Source organism: Rhinolophus sinicus, chromosome 3 (assembly GCF_057876585.1).
Source record: "Rhinolophus sinicus isolate RSI-liver-muscle chromosome 3, RSI-T2T, whole genome shotgun sequence".
NCBI classification, from domain to species: Eukaryota; Metazoa; Chordata; class Mammalia; order Chiroptera; family Rhinolophidae; genus Rhinolophus; species Rhinolophus sinicus.
This window is the reverse complement of record NC_142503.1, coordinates 153,867,482-153,890,291: the sequence shown is the minus strand read 5'-3', so window position 1 is coordinate 153,890,291 and position 22,810 is coordinate 153,867,482. Positions and strand designations below refer to the sequence as shown.

Genomic DNA, 22,810 nt, shown 5'->3' with positions numbered 1-22,810 from the left:
TTGGTACTTGTTTGATTAGGCATTTTGTGGGAATATTACTGTACATATTAATACATTATACATTTGGGTTTTCTTCAAGTAAATGGAAAAATCATGATAATTTTAAATCTATTCACTTATAGAGCTTTTCAGGAGGCAATTAGGAAAATAATATTCCTGACCAGTATAATGACTTAGTCTCCTTGTCGCTTTACTAGACTCTTTCTAACAAGAATTTCTTTGAAATAGTTATCATTATGCTGATCTGTTTGACCTTTAATGTTACATAAAAATAGCATTTCTTCCAAAATTAGCATTTAAAATAATTAACTCTTTTATTGCTAAAGTTATGTTTATTCATTATAGAGAATATAGATCATAGATTGGGAGTCAACAAAATTTCTTTAAAGGGCCAGATAATAAATATTTAGGCTTCAAGGGCCAGCTCATGTTTCCCATCTGTACTCAACTCTGCCCTTGTAGTAGGATAACAGCCTTGAACAATATGTAAATGAACGGGGTGGCTGTGTTCCAGTAAAATTTTATTTACTAAAGCAGACCATAGTTTGCCCACCCCTGATACAGATGAGAATTAAGAAGCTGAAAAGAACTAAAGCTGTGGTTCACCCAGTACAGAGCTGGTTAGTACTTTTTGTCTGAATGCAATTATTAGTAGCTATCCCTTTCTTAAAAATGTTCTGGTTTGAATGATAAATTATATGATAACTGCTAAAAGTAGCCTTTAATAGCAATCCTGTCATCCAGATATAGAGCTGGTACATCAGATTTTTGCAGTATATGTATTTTATAAAAACTATATACAGAAAATGCAGTATGTACATTTAATTAACCTAGGTTTTTCACCTAACAGTATATTGTAATCATCTTCCCAAGCCATTAAATATTCTTTGACATGATTCTTAATGACTACATAATATTGTATTTATGGATATACTATAATTAATTTATTCAAATGATGCCTAACTTTTTGACATTTAATTTTCTCCATGTCAATGCAGTAGTATTATAAACACATCTTTGCAGCTAAGTATTTTTTTTCTATAGTTATTTCCTTAGTATAAATACTTAACAGTGGGATTGCTGATTTAAAGTTGTGAAGCTTTTTGAGGTCCTTTCTAAATTGCCAAGTTGTTTTATCAGAAAGATTGTATCAGTGTTATACATACAATTAACAAAATATGGGGAGTGTCCTTTCTCCTGTTTTGCTAAGACTGGGTGTACTCATTTAACCGTTTTTGTTTTTGTAAACTTAATGGATAGAAAATAGTTGTTTCGTTTTAATTAGCATTTACTTGATTGCTAATGAGTATGAACATTTTAATATATTCATCATTCACTTATGTTTTCTATTCTGTGACTTGCTTGTTCATCATATGTTCATTTTTAATTGTTAGCCTTTTTCCTACTGAATTGAAAGAGCATTATATAAATTAATGATGTTAGCTCTTTTTACTAAATGTATTATTAACATTTTAATGATTATTTACTGAGTTTTTTTAATATATAGGGCTTTTAATTTTTCCGTATTGAAATTCATCCAAAATTTAGTCTCAGTGTTTTTTTCTTATCAGTTATTAGAAACAAAATACGAGTTCTCATGACCTAAATTTATTAGACTGCAGCTCTACTAGTTAGTCCTAACGCCTACCTAATATTTTATTTTAGTAATCTTCATTAGGAAATTGTTCTCGGAGCAGACTTTTTTTTTTTTTTTTTTTTTTAACCATCTGCCTTAGTCTGTTTGGGCTGCTATTCCAAAAATACCATAGACAGGTGGCGTAAACAACAAACTTATTTCTCACAGTTCTGGAAGCTGGGAAATCCAAGGTCAAAGTTCTGCAGGTTGTGTCTGGTGAGGGCCCACTTCCTGATTCATTGATGGTTCTTCTTCCTGTGTCCACACATGGAAAAAGGTGCAATGGAGCTTTCTCAGGCCTTTTTATAAGAACACTAAATCCATTCATGAGGGCTCTATCCTCATGACCTAATCACCTCCCAGGCCCCAGCTCCAGACACCATCACATTGTGGGTTAGGGCTCAACATAGGCTTGTAAACAAGGAGTAATGTGATGAAGTTTGTAGTTTAGAAAGATCTCTGGCAGTAGTTTGGATGATGGTTGGAGGAGGATCAGAATGGAGGCAAGGAGGCCAGTAGGAGATTATCTTGGTGTTCTAATGCTGCACAACAAATTACCATAAAATTAGCAGCTTTTTTAAGCAACACAGATTTATTGTCTCAGAGTTTTTGCACATCTGGAGTTGGGTACAACATGGCTGGATTCTCTGCTCAGAGTTTCACAAAGCTGAAATCAAGCTGTTAGCTTTTTTTCTGGAAACTCTTGGGAAGAAACCTCTTCCAAGCTCATGTAATACTGTTGGCGTAATTCAGTTCTTTACAGCTGAAGGACCAAGATCCCTGTTTCCTCGATCTCTGTCAGCCTGGGAGTTGCCCTCAGCTCCTAGAGCCTATCTGCATTCCTTGTCATGTGGCTCTCTCCATCTTCTAATCAGCAACAGCACTCTGAATCTCTGACTTCTCTGTCTCTAACCAAGATTTAAAGGGTCTGGCCCACCAGATAAATTTTTTTCTTAAAGTCACCTGCGCCTTATAACAAAGCCAAATCGCGGGGTGAAATCTGTCATATTCATACTCCTGGGGATTACGCAGAGCCATATGCCAGGGGATGAAGAATCTTGGGAGCCACCTTAGAATTCTGCTACCACAGAGACTGTGGCTATTATGCTGATAGGAAGTGGTGAGGGCCAAAACTAAAAGAATGAGGATAGAGAGAAGGGGGCAACTTAAGAGACCAGGCTTGGTGACTGATTGAATGTGGAAGAGACAGGAATAAGATAACTTTCTAGTTTTTGGCTTGTATACCAAGGTGGGGTGGTATTACCAATTACACTAATTTGACGGAAAAGGTGACAATTTTTTTGGTTTTGGTTTTGAATTGACTGACCGATGTAGCTTTGAGTTATCAAAGTAGAGATACCTCGGTAGTCAGAGAGACAGATATAGATAGACCATTGGTGTTTGGATAAAGATTTGGAGTTGACATCTTGTAGAGTGTGTCCAATAGAAGACGACTAAGATTTGAGCTCTGGTAAATACGGAGGAAGAAAATGAAGGAGATTTAAGGTGGTAGAAGAACAATAGTATTTGGTGTGGTCAAGAGAGGGGAGAGTTTTACGACAATTGGAATGGCAACTTGCATTTAACACAGTGATTTGTAATAGATATCTTTAACTCTTAGCTCTAGCATCTGATTCTGTACTGACGCAGGAGGTGGAGGGAGTGGAACCCAGTTCCTACAGACTGTTTGCAATGTGTAGGCGTTTTGAAGGTTGTCAGAATGATTGGAGGGCACTTATTAGGCTGGGGTCAGGGATGCTGAGCTTCCTACAGTGCACAACACTGTCCCAAACAAGCCCCAAATTTCAGTAGCACCTCTGCTGAGAAACACAGTGCCACGGGTCTATTTTGGTCCCCCCACTCCAGTGGTCACCAAGTTCATTTAACTCTACCTTCTAAACATCTGGAATCTAGCTCTTTTTTCCTTTCCACAGCCACTGCCTTTAACTGAGGCTCTCACTGTTTCCTGATTAGACTATTCAAATAACTTCCTACCTTGATTATTTTCTCCACCTCTTTTCCATGACGGCTACAGCCATGACTCTAAAATAAGAAACTTTATTATGTCATTTCCCATTGCCTGTAGGTTACAGTCAAAATTTCTTAAAATGGCAAAAAAAGAAAAAAAAAGAAATTCAAGATCTGGCACTCAACTATTTTCTCACCTCTGTATATATCTGGTACTCCATCTGTAGACTTCGACTTTCCTCAAATAAATCTTCCCTTTGTACCCCTATATATGCCAATGCACGGTTCCCTTTGTCTGGACTATCGTTTCCCTTTCCCATCTAGAGAACTTCCTTTCAAGAATCAGCTCTTATGCCACCTACTTAACCAACACAATCAGTCCCTCCTGTGCTCTAAAATTTTTTCTACACACTCTGCTGTTGAACTTATCTGTGCTATAACATTTATTTATTTACATGTTTCTTTCCCCTCCTAGTCTCTGAGTACTTCTCAAGCAGAAACCCTATCTTCTTTGTTTTCTCCAACACCCTAGAGATCTGTAGAATTAACAGTTCTTCTACTTTCCTAGTTTTGCTTTCTGTTAGAGAAACTTTAGAGTCAAGTATAGATACATCAGTAATTAATCTGAATCACACACTGGGAAATCAATGTGGATACCTTTTAAGGATTCTGTTATTTTTTTATTGCTAGTGAGTAAAATAGATACTTACTCTGTGATATAGTACATTAGTGTTAAAGTGTTCAAACCTGATATTTAGTAGGCCTAGTGTGAATCTTGGCTGACATTTGAGGTCTGTGACATTTCCTGCATATTCTTTTATGACTGGAAGGCATAAATGATTGACAGTAAAGAGCAATTAATATTCCAAGTAAGACATTTTTCAGGAGCTTCTGCCTTTCCTGCTTCCCAGATGAGAGTACATCCTGTTTCTATGCGTTTCAAAGATGATTTCAGCGTTTTGTTCATTTTCAAAAAAGAATGACACTTGTGAATTTTGCAAGATTGGCAGAAGTGAATTTTTGAAAGTCTGCTTTGTTAATTGATAGATGCCATATTTGCTTTTGATTTGATAGTTATCTAGACATTTTTTTTTTTTATGTGAAACATACTATTCTTAATGCCAGGTTATATTGTTTAGTGAGCGAATACTACCTCTGCCATCCAGCAGAGCAAAATATTGGAGGTAATTAGTAACTGTCTTTATCACTACCTGTATATGTTTGTTTCCTTTTGCAAACTAGGCGAGTGTTGTGTATAAAGGAAGTTGAAATCCTCAACCTTACGTCCATAGACTGGCAGTGTCCTTTTGAAGATTTTGTATTTCCTCCTAGTGTCAGTGGAAATCTGCTAAACATTTCAGTTAAGGTAAGAAAACACGACTCAGTCTTTGAGCCAAGAATTTGTTAAATGAGTAGAAACCAGTGCTTTTTGACTCTGTTTTACAGTTAACGACACAAAACATTTGAAGGATTGTTACTATTTACTGAAATGTAAGGAAAGATGTAATCAATTTATTTGGGTATTGTACTGTATTTTCTGACCATCCTTGATTGCATTGAGTGAAATGTCGGTTCTATCATTGAAAGAATTAGGATGCTGATACTTCGTTTTTAGCAGAATAAAGCATTAGTAAATAGAAGGGTTTTTTAACTTATCTGTGCTATAACACAGATAAGTGTTATCTGTGTTAAATTAATGATAGCAAAATAAGTATCCATGTGAAGTTAAAAAATACTTCTGGAAAGATTCCCCTTTTAAGGCTTTTAGGAGATTATTATAGATATTGTCTAAAACACTCATGTTTTATAATATTTGGCATTTACAGAATGCTAATACAATATAAGTATATAATAATACTTTCATGTCTTTCCTCCCTGCTATTTTCTAAGACAAAACTTTTTTTTTTTTTTTTTTTAAGATTTTATTGGGGGAGGGGAACAGGACTTTATTGGGGAACAGTGTGTACTTCCAGGACTATTTTCCAAGTCAAGTTGTTGTCCTTTCAATCTTAGTTGTGGAGGGTGCCATTCAGCTTCAAGTTGTTGTCCTTTCAGTCTTAGTTATGGAGGGTGCAGCTCAGCTCCAGGTCCAGTTGCCGTTGCTAGTTGTAGGGGGCACAGCCCACCATTCCTTGCAGAGTGTCGAACCGGCAACTTTGTGGTTGAGAGGATGCACTCCAACCAACTGAGCCATCCGGGAGCTCAGTGGAAGGCACAACTTTTAATTACATAGCAGTTAATTAGCAAAAAAAATGATACCCCATCTTTTGCTTAGTTCTCAGACTCACTTTAATTTGAAATATATAATTTTTATTATATATATGTATATTATAAATTTATTTTTACCTCTTTAAAAAAACTAAAAATTTGTCATTCTAAAACTGATAATTTCTATAGTATATTTTTTCCTAAATAATAATCTCTATTACTAAATAGTTATCTCTATTACTAAAACTATCTGAAAAACATTTGTCATAAATTTTAATAATTAGAAATGCAAGTACTGTTATTTTTTAGTTTGTTTTCTTTTCATAGAAGTTTATAAATAAAACTATTCCATTTTGTATTTCAACCTTACCTCTTTGTATTTTCATTTTGTATTTCAGCCTTACCTCTTTGAGAGTGTCAAAATTTTTAAGAATGCCTTAGTATATAAAACATAGTTTTCAAGCTAGGAAAGACTGTGTCACTATGCATATATATTATAGTTTCCTCAGTTATCACTTTTCTTTCACATTAGTGGTGAAAATTGACTCAATGTAGTTTACATTATGTAAGAATTTTATCAGCCAGGGAACTGAATGAAGGGTGTTTTGATTTGTCAGATGTGATGAGTTATCAAGTGGTGTTTCTGTAGGCTATTTATCGTAGCCTGCAAAAAGCCATTATTTTATACAAATAGATGTATATTCATCAAGTTTCATAAATTCTAACAACTCACGTACAGAACCACTGTTCTTGTACTAAAATGATTTATTTCTTATCATACCTGACTATGTGTATTTGGTTAGTCTACGGGTTGGTTATAAAAGAGAGTTGACATTTAAACATCCAGTTAAAGATGATGTGTTTTTTTTTCTTCCCCAGAATAATTTCTTTGTCATTGTTTCTTTTGAAATAGGATCAGGGTCTGTTCCACACAAAAAACAGTGCCAATCAAACCTATGTCCGGAAAATTTACCTGCAGGATCCCACCACAGCAGAGGTAAACAACTTATTTTAAAGAATGTCCCCTCAGTTTTTTAGCTGAAAGATTTTTAAAAAATCTGTTATAATTAACAAAATAATATACTGTGTGCTTAGTAGATCAGAGGAGTGTCATTTTGCATTGCATGTATGGACTGTGTATTCTTGTTCTTAGCTATTGGAACTGTGTCGAAAGCTCCAACTCTTGATATTGTACCTTTTTCCTCCACCAAATTAGCCTGTACTTCTCTTTACCATTTATAATAAACATTTTATTTTACAGAGAGCATGTCATGCCATTGAGGACGCACAGTCGATGAGACACCAGCAAAAACTGATGAAGCAATCATCACTGAAACTTCTCAGGCCCCAAATACCATTTTAATCACAGATCTAGGGGGCTGCTACTGGGAGAAAACCCAGTCAGCAGTCTTGTCTGTAAATCAGTCTTTATCTTACTAAAGAGACTTTTTCAAGCAATCTTTAGTTTTAGAACTTTTGTCTAGAATAGCTTATATTGGGTTTTCCATTTTTTCCCCCTTTAGTTTTGACTCTAATTTTGTAACCATGTGTAAGTGATCCACTCTACACTGCCACCTGTATGGATCAAACCCTCAAAGAAATATCATTTTAAACTCAGAGTGACATTTTCATTAATGTTAAAATTGTGAAGCGAAGGGGTATAGGCTTGTTTTTAATTAAAGTCCTTACTGAAGAATAAGAAAGGAGCTTAGAAAGAGTAATATTGTTTGAGAGGTTTTGGACAAACCTTTGAACAAATATTGGATAGTTTGTTTAAGGGTAATTTGTTCAATAACTGAACAGAGAGTAACATTTTTGGTAAACTAGGTAATTTACTGAAGAAAAGCCACTAAAGGGAGAGATGACATTTCCTATTTTCTTTTCCTGAAAACATATTTCTCCTAATAAAAACATGTTTTACTTTGGTGCTTATTTTTCTTGCTTGCACTATAATGTAAAAATACGGAAAATGAAACCTTAAAATATCAATGCGCTGTTCTCTATAATGTAACATGCACAAAGTTTTGGAAATTATTTACATGCTCTTTCAGGATGAATTTATATAGCACAATTATATATGGTATAAAATATTGCACTTTAAGTTTTCAAGACTTAGAAATATGAAAAATTTAATATTTTTATATTTTCAGTAATTGTTTTTTATTAAGTTGAAAGATTTTTAAGGGCATGATAAATTAACACTTAATTGTAATGCTTAGCTGAAAATGTATTTTAAACATTTAATTAGGAAGAATAAAAAAATCTCTAGTTGCTTCATATATATAAGTAAAATAAGGCGTATATACCAACATTGTGGAATATAATTGGTGTGGTATTGTTTGAAGGAGCAGGCCTGTGATAATCAGTTCAGTACAATATTATTTTTGTACTTTCTTGATTTCGCTTATGCTGAATTAGAGATATACTACCTACTAAAACTTTTTTTTTAATTTTCAAAAGTACTAAATTTCCTTGGATGAACCTTTAAATTTGCTCATGGTTTTTAACATGGCATTTATTTCAAATCCCTGAATTAATGATGAAATGAAGATGTGGGCTCACTTGGTTTGCTCTGTTTTTGTTGACGTGTGGTAATACTTCTACTGTCTTTACTCATGTTTTTTAAGATTTGCTTTACTGCTTTAAAAGTTTTTCCTAGTTATTATTTGCTTGCAGACGCCAAAAAAAGAGGATATAATAACTAATCTCCTAAATATTTGATCTCTGATCGAGCATAGTGGTCTCTGCCTTTTCAACATCATTATTTTTTCTGTGAAGAAAACTATCATATGTAAAACTTCTAGGTTTAAACAGAATATTTTTAATCAGGTTAATTGCAGCTTATTAAAAGGAACATTACAAACAGACTTTCATAGCAAGTATGCTAGTATTTTGTGTCTTTAAAACTGAGTCAATCAGGAATTTGAGGTATCTAAGTATATTTTTCATATGAATCATAGCTATTGACAGTGTCCTAAATATTTAAGAAATTATATTGTACTGATGGCATGTATAAAACATTGAACTAAGAAAAATTTATAGAGACCTGTAAATTCATCATCTTAAGTTGTTTGAAAAGTAAATTTTCAAACATTTATAACTTTAATTGGATTTAATCCTCGGGGACAGAAATAATTCATTGGTAAAGTATCATAATGTCTTTCGTGTTTTCAAAATGCTTTGAGAGTTAATTCCTTGCATATGAACTACTGAGAGAAATAAAACATTTGGTACATTGTTTACAGGTGTGAAAACTTTGTGGGTTTGTGTTAAATATTCAAATAACATTTGCTTTTACTTTTTATGTCTTTCCCTTCTCCTCTTCCAATCCTATAATAGTGAGAAGTTAGATTAGTAGTTATGGGGGGCTTTATAAGATGATAGTCAGGGAAAGGATTTCTGGGGGTACTGAGCCCCTTTGTCACATTGGAGATCTGTGGCACAGATCTTCAGTACAGGAACAATACAGAGAATGTATTTGACCAAGGGCCCAGCTGCCACACTTTTGAAATCATAGCTGGATTTGCATTGAGGACATGCCTTTTATGGTTTCTATCAGCCACTGTCTGAGAATGGCAAGGATACTAGGGCAGCTCCATTCCTGGGAGACACAGAGCTCTCTCTGACAGCTGACTTTGGCTTGAAGACTCTTCAGTAGCCTTGCAGAAGTCTTAGACTGCATAGCAGTCTGGAAGGCTTCTACCCAATTTATCTGTCACTTGCTTTTTTTTTGTCTCAACCCCCACCTCCTACTAGGAGGTCAGTGAATAGATTCCCTTACATGTACTTCATGATTTAGTATTGTTTTTGTTTTGAATTATGTATGAGGAAGGACACTATCATCTATTTGCTGCTTTGGACCTCTAAGTGTATTGATCTGATGCTGCCTGTATCTGTATTTTTCACAGTGCTCTATTTGTGTTTCTAAAGTACAGCAAGGACTGAAAATTAATGCTCTTGAAGAGCTACAAATATCAATGGCAGTTAAAATACAGAGTTGCAATTACAGCCAGAGCTAGAAGAACCATTTTTTTATTGGGGAGGAAACCAAAGATTCTTAAAGGATAGGAGATTATTCATATCAGAATCATCAATCCTTGGGGGACAAACCCTTTTGGTTGAGCCAGAGTGCCCAACCATACTGATGAAAGTGGGTTCTATGCAATGTGTGTTGCCTCTGAAAAGAAATGGAAACTTCTTGGGGCAGAGGGAGCACATTTCTCTTGATAATTGTGCCTATAGTGTAAGAATTTAGGTTTATTCTTGAGTACATGCTTGAAAATATTCTTCAGTTACAAGGCTATATCATTCAAGTACTCAACATTGTGGGTCTCTTTGAACTGAAAAAACCTTCAGAAAGGCTGTTTGTACTGTTTTTACACAGTACAGACTCACAGTCCCTTACCAAAATTCAAATAGCTCTGAAAACCAAAAGGCTTTTTATAAGTTTGAAGCAAAAGACATATGATAGTAAATTCTGAACTGAACTGACGTGAGGCTTTTCGTGGTCTTTACTTGGTGTAAATGAGTTTGACTATAGGAAAATTAATACATTTGATTCTGGGGTGCTGCTGCGGCTTCATTGGAGGTGTACACACTATGTGACATATGAAACCTACTGCTCTTCTAAAATTTGAAAGGTTCTGTATTCTGAAACACATCTGGCCTCAAGGGTTTCAGGTAAGAGATTGTAGATCTGTGTACCTTCAAAATTATCAGTTAAAGTTGCTTCCCAAATTTTAGAAAAATAAACTATAGGAGAAACAATGAGGGACAGAATTTTCTTCCCTCTTCAGACCATGCTGATGTTCCATTTTACAGTATGCTGGCCAATTATTTTGACAGAGTTCAAAGTAATTGATGTCGACGTATAGGAGACTGAAATGTTGTCATAGGATAGAGCATCATAAAGATTTATGAAAACTAGAGGAAAAAATAAACAGAAGTACATGGTCATGATTTTTACCCCCCCCCCCCATATATTAATTAAGTAAATACCTCATAGGTGAAACGTTTTTACAATTGACCTCTAGTGTGGAAATAATTAGAATTGTAATGAAATAAGTGAACGTGGTCCTCCAGATTGATAGTATCCATTAAAATAATAGTGGACACTTTACAAAGAAGATTTAGTTCTCTAATACTCTTTTTAACTTGAAGAACAACCAAGGGACTTCCCCAGAGATTGACCATAAAGCGTAAATTCTCCCAGTTGTGATTTAAATTCTATGATAAGTAATTTTCATCAAAAATAGATTTCAGATATTGGTCTTTGAGTTTTATTGGTCTTGTAGAAAACTTAAATACCAGTTTTTCTCTCAGACAAGCAACTTTCCCTTTTGTCATTTTCATTTAAGCTGCTTTTATACATCATTTTTTATATCTTTATGGTACTTTAAATATTATCTTTATTAAGTAGATACTATACAAGTGAATGGCAAATTACAGCCCATGGGCCAAATAATCTGTTCTTGTAAATAAAGTTTTATTGGAACACAAAACACATTGATTTGCATTGGCCATGGCTATTCCCACAATACAATGGCAGAGTTGGGTAGTTGTTTCAGAGACAATATGGCCGGCAAAACTTAAAATATTTACTTTCAGACCCTTTACAGAAAAAGTTCATCAACCTCTATGTTATAATTAATCTTACAGATGGGACAGAAACAAGACACTAAATGATTTACCCAAGATCCTATGGTGAGATAGGAGCTGAAATAATCCAACATCTACCAGCCTCCCTCTCATCTCCACCTCTTCTTCCTTCCTGGAAGCAAGGATACTTCTGTCAAATTTGAATGAATATGGCCAATGTTGGCTTCTTGGATTTTTTTTTTTTTTAGAACCTTATGCCTTTACCCCAAAATTACTTACGTTTTTCCTCCTTATCTATGTTCTAGACCTAACAGTGACTCAAGCATTTCCCATAGGAACACTTGATAACTGGCCCTTTGTGTAAAAAAATTTTTTTCCCTAGAGAGTCTTTACATACGGTCTAATATTACTGTGGCAGTTTGCTAGCAAACATAGCTTTTGAGGTGTAAAAATTAGGAAATAAAAACTTTGGAGATAGGACATTAAACTTGCCTCTGTTTCTAATGCGCAGCCACAACAGAAGAATCAAATGCATGGTGTTCTACCCTAATCAAACTATTAGAGAGTTCACCACTAGATAGGGAGGGACTCACCTGGAAGAAATGGTATTTTTAAGCACAGTACATGGTATTATAGAGTAATAATGTAACAAATGAGCAGGTGTTCAAAGATTGTGATTTGAATGGAAGCTGTAATATATTAGCTTCACCAGAGAATGCTGCGGCAAATTAGTTCAGCAAACACTTTTTAATGGTTTAAATTAAGAAGCCACACTTGAACAGGGCACGTTTCTCTTCCCTCTGGAGTGCTGTTAGACATTCTTAACCTACTTTGACACTTCCGATCAAATCTTCCCTACTTCATTCAATTCACGGTGAGTCACATTTACAAATATATTAAAAAAAGAAAAAGGGTGGTGGTGGTGATGGTGGTGGTAGCATGAATTAGAGGATTAACAGAGTTCCTAACTTTTTCAAAAAAGATTTCCTGGACTCTGCAGTCACTTGACTCTCAGTAACTGGGTTATTGAACTGGTAGATTTGTTTTTTTCTTAAAATCAAGATAAAGGGAGTCACACTTCTGAGAGATTTTGGAATAGCTGAAATGTCTATGTGACTTTTTAACATATCTCAAATTACTGACCACAAATATATTGCAGGAAACAATTGCCCATATAAAAGATTCCTAGGGCTAAAGTTTAGAGACCTAGAAGATGCTTCTTTTGAGTTGACTCCAAATGAACAGAGTGGAAATCTTGCATGACTATTACTATAATCCAGATGGTGAATGGATACTATTGAAAACACTCCTTTATAAGGGCCATAAAGACTTATTACCCATGACTCATACTGTTGAATAGGAACACATTGTCCATTCTACTAAAAATTAATGACTCAATCAATTAATGTTGAATTATAATGCAACTCCTTTAGAAGCACTAATAATGCTTATTTTATATCAAGTGGATTAATTTTAATATAACTTATTTTGGAGAGAAAATAATTCACTTGGGGGCCTTTCTTTGAATTGTACTTAAGTTCATAGAATTATAATAGCCCATGGTTGGAAGGTCCTTACATTCAGCACAAATCTGTTTTCCTGTGGCTATCAGTTGAGCTCCGTCTAAACTCCTTGGGGCCATCAGAATAAGAATGACTCTGTGTGGAAGCCTACATGTAGGAGCCCTGCGTAACAGAATTGAAGGCTGGCCTCACGTCCTGCCATTCATTCAGTAAAGCATGTACGTCTTCAAATTCTCACCTTTTTTCTACCTAAATTATCCCTGATTAGGCATAGCTTCAGATCACCCCACAATCTCATTGGCTTTCCCCTAAATACAATGATTTACCCTTGTCCCTCTCAGATATAAAACACTGATCTGAATGTTAGAGAAACCAACGAAGGCAGAGTGGTACTTGGACAATTCCATACATTCCACTAATCTTCTAATAGTAATAAGTATCCCAACTTAGCAAAGTAATTATTTATATAAAAATATCCCATTTTGTATTACTTTCCCCCACTATTAATCTTGTAATTAATCTTACTAATCTTGTAACTTTTACTCATACAAGAATATTGAGTTTTCCCTTTTATCACTTTTACTAAAAGAGTGAATTTGTGTGGTACTATAAATTAAAAAAATCAAAAGACCCGGAAAAAAAATTCCTTTACCTCTCAGCCTAAGTTTCTTCATTTGAAAATAAGACCTTTGGACCAGATCTACCTTTTTGTGATTCCTACGGATATTACAGATATTGATAAAATGATGAGTCTTATAATTGTTATTTTGAAGTGTGAGATGTGTTACTTGAAATTTTTATTCCCTTTCTCACAACATCCCCATAAACATTAAATACATATTTTAAATAATGAGTTTAAAGAGAAACCCCACAAAGCTTGAAAAAAAAAAGAGGAGGAAACGTGAGATATTGCTGCTAGTCCTTGCACATGAGAATGGGCTGGATGTGGAGGGTGCAGGTAACTGAGTGCCAAGAGAGCCCCCACACAACTTGTGAAGAGGAATGGCCAAGTTTGGAGCCAGGCTCTTGCTGTGAAAATGGAATCCTGCTCTTCTTTCTGAGAGGCACACCCTCGGCAGTGCCTTTTAGTTGTCTGAGGACCCACGCTGTGTGATCCAGGCAGTCATAGCTCACACTAGGCCATCCAAGGCTCTTAATAAGATACTACAATGAACTGAATGCTTATGTCTCCCCCTCAAACTTATATGTTGAAGTTGTAACCCCCAAGGTGATGGTATTAGGAGACAGAGCCTTGGGGAGACAATTAGGTTATGAGGATGGGGCCCTTGTGAATGAGATTAGTGCCTTTATAAAACAGACTCCGAAAGTCCCATTTTGTATGATTCCTTTTATAGTAAATATCCCTCGCCTCTTTCCACCATTTGAGGACACAGCGAGAAGGTGCCATTTTGCCTATAAAGAAGCAGGCTCTCACCAGACACCAAATTTGCCAGCACCTTGATCTTGGACTGCCCAGACTCCAGAACTATGAGAGGTGAATGTTTGTTGCTTAAAGTCCACCCAGTTTATGGTGTTTTTGTTATAGCTGCTGAAATGGACTAAGACAATCAGCCTCTCTCAGATGACCCTGCTACTGGCCAGCCCTGTCATCTGAAGTTTTGTTGTGGAGTCCTTGCATTGGATAAAGGATTGCAAATGTTAACTATGTGGGTTAATTCACCAAATCAGAAAAAGGTAGGTCACTGCCAGGTTAGATTGCCAACAAATTAGGAAAAGAAATCCCCAATAAAAATATTAAATAGATATACTTGAAAAGAAGGGTTAAAAACAAGATAGTATTACAAAAAAAAAAAAGAGGCACTTTTGAATAAGAACCAAACAGATCTTTTAGAAGTGAAAAATATTGAAAAGTAAATGGACAGCCACAATAGTAAATTAAACATAGCTGAAGTAAGAATTGGTGAACTGGAAAATAGAACTGCCTCAATACATTTCCTGGAATGCAGAAGAGATAGAAGAGATGGAAAATATAAAAGGGAAGCAACATAGGAGATAGAATGAGACTATCCGACATACTTCTAATCTAAAACCTAGAAGAAGAGAATAGAGAAATGGTTGATGTGTTCCAGGATTTATGAAAGTGAGCCCAGAGCAGGATAAATAAAAATAAATCCAAACCTAACATACAGTGATTGAAACTATAGCAGTGCAAACACAAAGAGCAAAAAACTGAAAAAACAGATTACTGACAAGAGATCAACTATTAGACTGACAGCAGAATTCTTAACAAGAATAGCACTTGGGAGACAATGGGGTATCTACAAATTGTTGAGAGAAGACCATTGTTTGACTAGTTGTCTTTAATCAGATCCTTTCTTTAAAAATTACTAAAGGATGACCTTTAGGAAACAGGATGTTTAACTCAGAAAAAAGGAACAAAATACAAGAAGCAATGGGAACAAAGAAATCAGTAAACTTGAAAATATCACTTTAAATAGCAAAATGTACATAAGAAGTTTATCAAAATTTTGCAAGACATTTATGGAGAAAATTACAAAATCTTGTTGAAACAAAATTAATTTTTTTTTTGATAGAAAGTTACACAGTGTTCATGAATGGTGAGACGCATTAAAGAGTAACCACATTCAAACTCATCTATAAATTCAATGTAATTCTAATTCTGTTACTATTATTATTTCTTTTTTTGTGGAACTTGAAAGCTGTTTCAAAAATTAGCATGGAAGAGTGAAAGGCCAAGAATTATCAAATCAGTTTGAGGAATAAGATCAAGTGGAGGGCATGTTTTGTTTTTTCAGATTTTAAAGCTTACTGCAAAAAAATTGTAGTAATTAAAACAATGTGCTATTTTCAGAGAAATAGACAGGTAGATAAATGAAACAAATTAGACTAACAACAGACCCATTTATATATGGGAATATGTAATATAATGATAAGAATAATAAGTATAATAAAACATATGACTTTCACTATGTAAGTTCCAGGCACTGTTGTAACTGATTTACATATTCTAGTTCATTTATCCTCAACGGTGACATTAAATTTCAGTCAAGCACAGCAGCTTTACTCATAATAGCCCAAAGTGGAAACAACCCACATGTCTATCAAGGGATGGATGGATACAACTGTGATATACACATACAATGGAATATTGTTCAGCCGTGAAAAGGAATGAAGTACTGATACATGCTACAAGATGGATGAAACTCAAAAGCATTATTACAGTAAGTGAAAGAAGCCAGACAAAAAAGGTCACCTTTTGTATGATTCCTTTTATATTAAATATCTGGAATAAGCAGATCCATAGAAACAAGCAGATTAGTGGTTGCTAGGGGTTGGGGAAGGGGGAGATGGGGAGTGATTACTTGCCGGGTATGGGACTGTTCTGGGTGGACACAAAAGTTATGAAACTAGAGAGAGATTGTGGTTGCACAACATTGTGAATGCACTAAATGCCACCGAATTGTGTACTTTAAATTGGTTAATGGTCTGTTAATACAAATGTCACCTCAATCAAGAAAAATTTCAGGAGCTGAATTATGCCAACAACTGATTCTCCCCCGGAGTTTCCAGAAAAGAAGGCAGGACACCTTGATTTTAGCCTGTGTTGTACATGAGACCTCCAGAAAGATTTATGAGAACTCTTTTCCCATAACTCACACAACCTGCCCAACTTGACCTGAACATAAAATTGGGAAAGCCACACACTCTAAACCTGATGCCATGTCCTCCAGCAAGGCCGGCCCTCGCTGAGCAGGACTGAATGCCCTTGCCTACAACCTGGAGGAGGGACAAGATGAGGGAGAAAGGAGAGTTCCTACCAAATACATCTTTAGTTCATTCAATAAAATAATCTGGACTTTATCAATTAGCAAGGACAAGAATTCAATTTCAAAATTGGAATTCAATTTCAAAATTGGATAAATATCCAGATTCACATCCTTTCTACTATGTAGTAATTTCAAAACTGGAAACAATATCTCAAATCTTTTCTTCGTGATGGCTTTCTCAGGAGCTAAACTGTGTCTTGCCCTTTTCACACATAAAGATTGTTTTACTCTTTCCACACAAAAAACTCTGTTCTTTAAATATTGCTTTGTGATATTTCTCCACACTGGTTGATTTTAGGAGGGAGGGAGAGAAAGAGGAAAGAAGGAAGGAAGGAAGGAAGGAAGGAAGGAAGGAAGGAAGGAAGGAAGGAAGGAAGGAAGGAAGGAAGGAAGGGAAAAAGGAAGGAAAGAAGGGAGGACAAGGAAAGTATAGCCTCATGGTCATGATAATATTTGGACTGAAGAACTGTGTTAGCACAGCTGGAGGAGTTGGACACTCCCCCACCCCACCACCCCACCACCTCCCCACCCCTGGCACCATTGCCTTGAACTGAGCCCAGAAGTAGCAAGGTCTGTCTCTCAGACCAGAGCCCCACAACACTTTCTATAGAAAGGAATGACCTGTAAGTGGGGCTCCTGGTGTGAGTGGAGGCTGTGAGAGGAAGAGAGTGGATGCTGAAGTAGTTTTGGGTCTTGACAAAAGGCCGGGAGGATCAATGGGAGATGGGATGGATCAAATACCCAGTGGAGCCATCCTGGGGATGTCTGCTTAGACATAGCAAGATGGAACCCACGTGTGTATGTGCTGTCTCCCCTACACCCCATCCAGATGACAGCAAAGGAATAAAAAAGGCACAGTCCTCCAAGAGGAGGACAGCAGATGAGAGATGTCTAGGAATTTTATTGTAATCCACTTGAGCAAACTGAACAGAGCTGACACTTAGAGGGTTTGGTGGTGGTGGTGGTGGTGGTGGGGGGACTGTGAGTGTGTGTGTGCCGAAAAGCAGTGAATAGTTGAACACTGAGAAGCCTAATAAAGTAAAGAAGGCCATGTTTGGGTGGAACTAAAAAGGAACATTGATTGACAGTCTTAAAATGAGAAATTAGATCCCCACTTTTCCTCCCCAGTCTCCCAAGCCAGCTAATATCCCTTCTCTGGACTTTGAAGGAGACAGGTGGCAGGGGGGTGGGTGTGCAGGGGTGAGATGGGTAGGGGCAGTGGTAGCCTGGAGAAATTGACCCTGAGAGTTTCTGCACTCTGGGATACCAAGCCCAGTGGTAAGCAGTTTGAGGTGCTACAATGAAAATGGGGAGAAGGTAAGGAAAAATTAACATTTTGATTAAGCAAGACACCCCTAGCCTCTGTCAGTCACACTCCCCAAACACTGGCAGTTAGGCTCAGAATCTCAGACAGGAAGATGGATATTTTTCCCCCTCTGGAGAAATGATTTGCCCAAGAGATTTTTGACATATTGTGATTTTGACATTAGAAACTTTTGACAGTTTAGGGTCTCCCAGCAAAGTGGCTGGGTTTGATTCTGACAGATGGCTGCTGCAACAATAGGGAACCATGAACTTGGGAGATAAAGCCCCTCATTTTACAGCGCTATAAACTCAGTCCCAAGGAAGGAAGGGGCCTGCCCAGGAGAACACTGAAAAGAAGTCAGCTTTTACACTACTACATATAAAGCAGGAGTTTTTTTCCTTGAAGATAGACATGCTGTAAAATATAGTAAAAAGACACAAAGTCAGACTATGGAGAAGGGAATTTCTAAAGAAAGTCAATTCTATTACTTTCAGGTACAAACGGTTCAGTAACTTAAACTAGGCTATCAATGTATGGTCTGGCCAGGGCTCTGGGGGGCCATTTTAATGAATTAGATAAAGTTGATTCATATCTCAGATACCAAATGATTGTCAATTGCTGCTTCTAAGGTAATTGAGAATGCTTGAAAGGTAATTTAAGTGGTACTTAACACCATTAATTAGCTCTACCTAACTTTTATTTCATTGATAGAGGAGAGGTCTGGCTTGAATTACTTTGGCAGTCCAAGCTAGTGGGGTTTTCTGGGTACAAAAATGTTTCTGGATCTAGTATGGTCTGGTGGGATCTGGTTCGGATTCAGAAAGCTTTTGACCTTCTGTGGGCACTCATTTAGCGTTTACATATGGCAGCCCAGCCCTTGTGGCATAGTTGGTCTAGCCATAAATTAAACATTTCATTTGGAAATCCCCCTCTTCTAAAGCAGAACCCACATATTTGAAACAACCATCCCTTAGGGCTGATCTGATTAATTAAGAAACCAGGGTTTAGGTTTGGGACAGTTAGCTTGTTGCTTCTAGAAACATTTGCTTTTCATTCAATATCTATGTCAAAATAAAGATAAACATGGACAATCTGGCCTCCTAGAGAAAGATAACCTTCCACTCATTTGCTCTCTGAGGAAGCTTGCCATGTCTTTTATCCTTCTTGAGACAGAAATATAGGAAGTGCCTTTGCATAAGGAAACACGGTACATGTACCCTCTGAGTGGCTCTTATCTTCATGGGGCTGGAAAGCTAGTGGGAGCCAATGTAACACAAGGCCGTATTGGAGTGTGTGATTAGGAGTGGCTCCGGCAAATCTCCCACTACCTGCATTTGATTCCACGTTTGATTCTCCTCTGTTCTCCCCAATCCCCCCCTTTTTTATCTGCCTCCTTTCCTAGTTCCCAGCTGCTGGGGAGGAAAGACTCTCAACTCACCCACCTTGGCATCAAGCAAGGCCCATCGTGCTGCTGGTTATGTGTGTCTAGACGGCACTGCTCTGAGACTGGGACAGCTGGTGAGCCATTGGGGACAGAGAAGAGCGATTGTTGTTTGTCTTGAAGATGCTGTTCTTCTGTGATATGAGAACCCCTGAGGGCCCAGTGCAGGGGCGTAAGAGGAGCACCAGTTTGCAGTGGGAAGGCTTGGGGGCGGGGTATCTCAGGGCTGCCCACACCTCTCTGAGCCGGTCTGCTGGCTGGCCACTGAGCAGGCTGGTTCTGAAAGCCCTTCTAGCCCATTAGTGGGTTGAGTAGTTTGAACCATGAGTAAAAGCCCTGGTTGCCATGAGCTTAGAGATTTTTAAACAATGGCAGTTGCATTAGTCCTTGGTGAAATTTAGAAACATTTCTAGGGATCAAATCTGCAACCCTGAAGTTGTTAGCACAGGTCAAGTAAAGAAACATCAGTGAGCATCTGCCATGTGCCAAACACTGAGCTAGCTGGGGACACAGAAGTAACCAGTCCGCTTATCTGGGCGTTTGGCCTAGGGAGCCACCAAGGTAAGGAAGAAACAATCAGGCCTAATGAAACGTCAGAATTTTCATTGCTCTTGACATTTTGAGAATAAAGTTTCCTTATTTTAATTCTCTCCCAATAAAGTAAACTTATATATTAATATGTGCATGATTATTACTAGTCTAAACACACTTGAATTGTATACCTCAGAATTAAATTATGAAGTACAGTCTTATTAATGCAAAAAGAAAATGGATGGGCATGCTGACGAATTCAGTTACCTTTTATAAATGCTGAATTGGCTTCTTGAATTAAAATAATCATATGTGTCTTTTGAAAAGATATTTACACTGACAGTTTATAAATGCTAACTAAATTCCTTTCAGACCAAGCAGCCAGGCCCTTAGACGGGAGGCATTTAATTTTAGGAAAGGTGAAGTTTAAGATTAATTAATCATTTTAAGTGATTTTTTTACATTACTTATAATGTTTTAGTAAGTGCTCCAAAGAACAGCCAGAGTTTTTTGCAGGGAGCATCTATTTGTGTTTTCAAATCTTTTATTCAAAAGTGTACTTTGGGTAAATTTGGATGTTGTTTCTTCCTGGGAATACTTACCACTGTTTTGTGTACAGTTTGATTTTGGTCTTCAAGGTTCCAAGTGTATTTGTTATTTGTGCAACTTGGATTGGAGACACTGTGTAGGACCACGATTCTTTCATAAAGGCATCTTTGTATGAAAACCTTCTGTTGAATATTTATACTAAATCATTTTTTCTTTTTAAAAACTAAAATAGTTAATATACAATATTATATTCATTTCAGGTTTACAACATGGTTATTCAACATTTATATACCTAACAAAGTGATCACCACGGTAAGTCTAGTAACCATCTGACACTACAAGGTTTTTATGATATTATTAAGTATATTCTCTATGAGGTACATTACATCCCCTTGACTTATTTATTTTAGAACTGGAAATTTGTGCTTATCCCCTTTCACCTTTTTTTTATCCTTCCCCCACTCCCTTCTCCTCTGGCAACCATCAGTTTGTTCTCTATGTCTATGAGTCTGTTTCTGTTTTGTTTGCTCACTTGTTTTGTTTTTTAGATTCCACATATAAGTGAAATCATACAGTATTTGTCCTTCTTTGTCTGACTTATTTCACTTAGCATAATACCCTCTAGGTCCATCCATATTGTTACAAATGGCAAGATATCATTCTTTTTTGTGGCTGAGTACTATTCCATTGTACACGTGCACTACTTCTTTATCCATTCATCTATTGATGGACACTTAGGTTGCTTGCATATCTTGGCTATTGTAAACAATGCTGCAATGAACACACATCCGTTTCATTTTAAGCATTTACTTTAATTTGACTTTTTTTTATTTGAAATTCTGTCTTTTTTTTTTTCTCATTCAATCAGCATCCTTTGGTTTAGAGTACTTAAGAAGTGGGTTGTTCTTGCCAGCATTTATAGCATGTGCACAGGAGGCAGTAAAACAGAGTGAAGAGATCCAAGACAGGTGTGAGTCCCTGCACATTCAGTGGCTGTTTAGTTTCCTTAACAATAAAATGTAGATAATACCTGCTTTCTAGAGGTGCTGGGAAGATTAAACAAGGTTATATGGGTAAAGAGTATGAATGGTGCTCAATTCTTGGAGGAACCAAGCAAAATGATAGCTAGTAATTAAATCCTAGAGGTCTTTGATTTTATAATTTTGACTCAGTATTTCTGTTAAATAGCCATATTAAAATACTGTTATTACATGTCATACATAAGTTGTATCAATATCTAAAACCATATAAAAATTAACTGCAAAAGTATATCATAAACAAATATTAATAACGCTGATGGAATGCTTAAATAATTCCATTTTAATAACAATTTTTCATTTACATGAACATGTAATCCCACCTCCGTGCATACAAAATGGGTCAGAGTGCATCTGCCTGAAGCATTACAGGAATCTAGTTCATACGAATGGGTGTCCGCTGTGGGATGCATTTTATATTTTAAGGGGACTAATAAAACGACCAAAACGCTCTGCAAATGAAGTGATGCATTTAAAAAAGAACAGCCACTATTTGTCTCGGTTTTCAGACCTCCTATTTGAAAGGGCTGTGCCTGGATTTGATGCTCAGACTTGAAAATTCCCTGAACCAGGAGAACCATGTGCGAAACACATCAAAGGAGTCAGACTTCCCAAAAACTCAACTTCATTGTTTTTCTTGGAGGTGGAGACAGCTGCTGTTCAGAAAAATTTCCAAGGTTTCTATGATTTCTTATGAATTGAAGGTCATCCCCTGGACTGGATCGTAAGAAGCACCGGAGCCCGCCCAGCAATCCACGTGGAAGCAGATGTATGCTGGCATTTCTGTAGCAGAGGAGAGAACCTGGGAGAAAAAATTCAGTTGGCTTTTAGGCTTCATTTTGCATTTCTCCAGACTGTCTTTTCCTGATATTCCACTAGAGGGCGCCCAGCTACCAGCTGTGTCCGTGCTCCACGTAAGGGTTTTTTCTCCTCTCAGGAGACAGTTGGGGCCAGCTACAGATTCTGGAGGGTTCTGGGTCCATCTTGGGGTTCAGGGATCCCTCAAGAGGTGACCCTCCGACTCCCTCAAGAGAGTGAAGACAGTGAAAGCCCTACACCTCAGAACTGGAATTTCAGAAACCCCGGGGAAGGTTTTTCAATCTTCTCTTTGTTTTAAAAGGGCACACTGAAGGAATGAATTAGGACGAATCTCAGGACTTTGGGGACTATATCTCCAGAACCCAGATTGTCAGATCCCTTCAAG

The 22,810-nt window shown here is 36.7% G+C and overlaps 1 protein-coding gene across 2 annotated transcripts in view; it reads left to right on the top strand.

Annotated features, from left to right (window-relative positions):
* VPS13C (vacuolar protein sorting 13 homolog C) overlaps positions 1 to 9,052 on the top strand; it is a 170,011-nt gene extending 160,959 nt beyond the window's left edge. For both annotated transcript variants that reach the window (XM_088797257.1, XM_088797256.1), the window contains 3 exons: positions 4,847 to 4,970; positions 6,726 to 6,809; positions 7,074 to 9,052. In XM_088797257.1, the coding sequence (XP_088653383.1) occupies positions 4,847 to 4,970; positions 6,726 to 6,809; positions 7,074 to 7,175 (310 nt within the window). In that variant the 3' untranslated portion in view covers positions 7,176 to 9,052. The remainder of the gene's footprint in view (positions 1 to 4,846; positions 4,971 to 6,725; positions 6,810 to 7,073) is intronic.
* Positions 9,053 to 22,810: the final 13,758 nt, after the last annotated feature.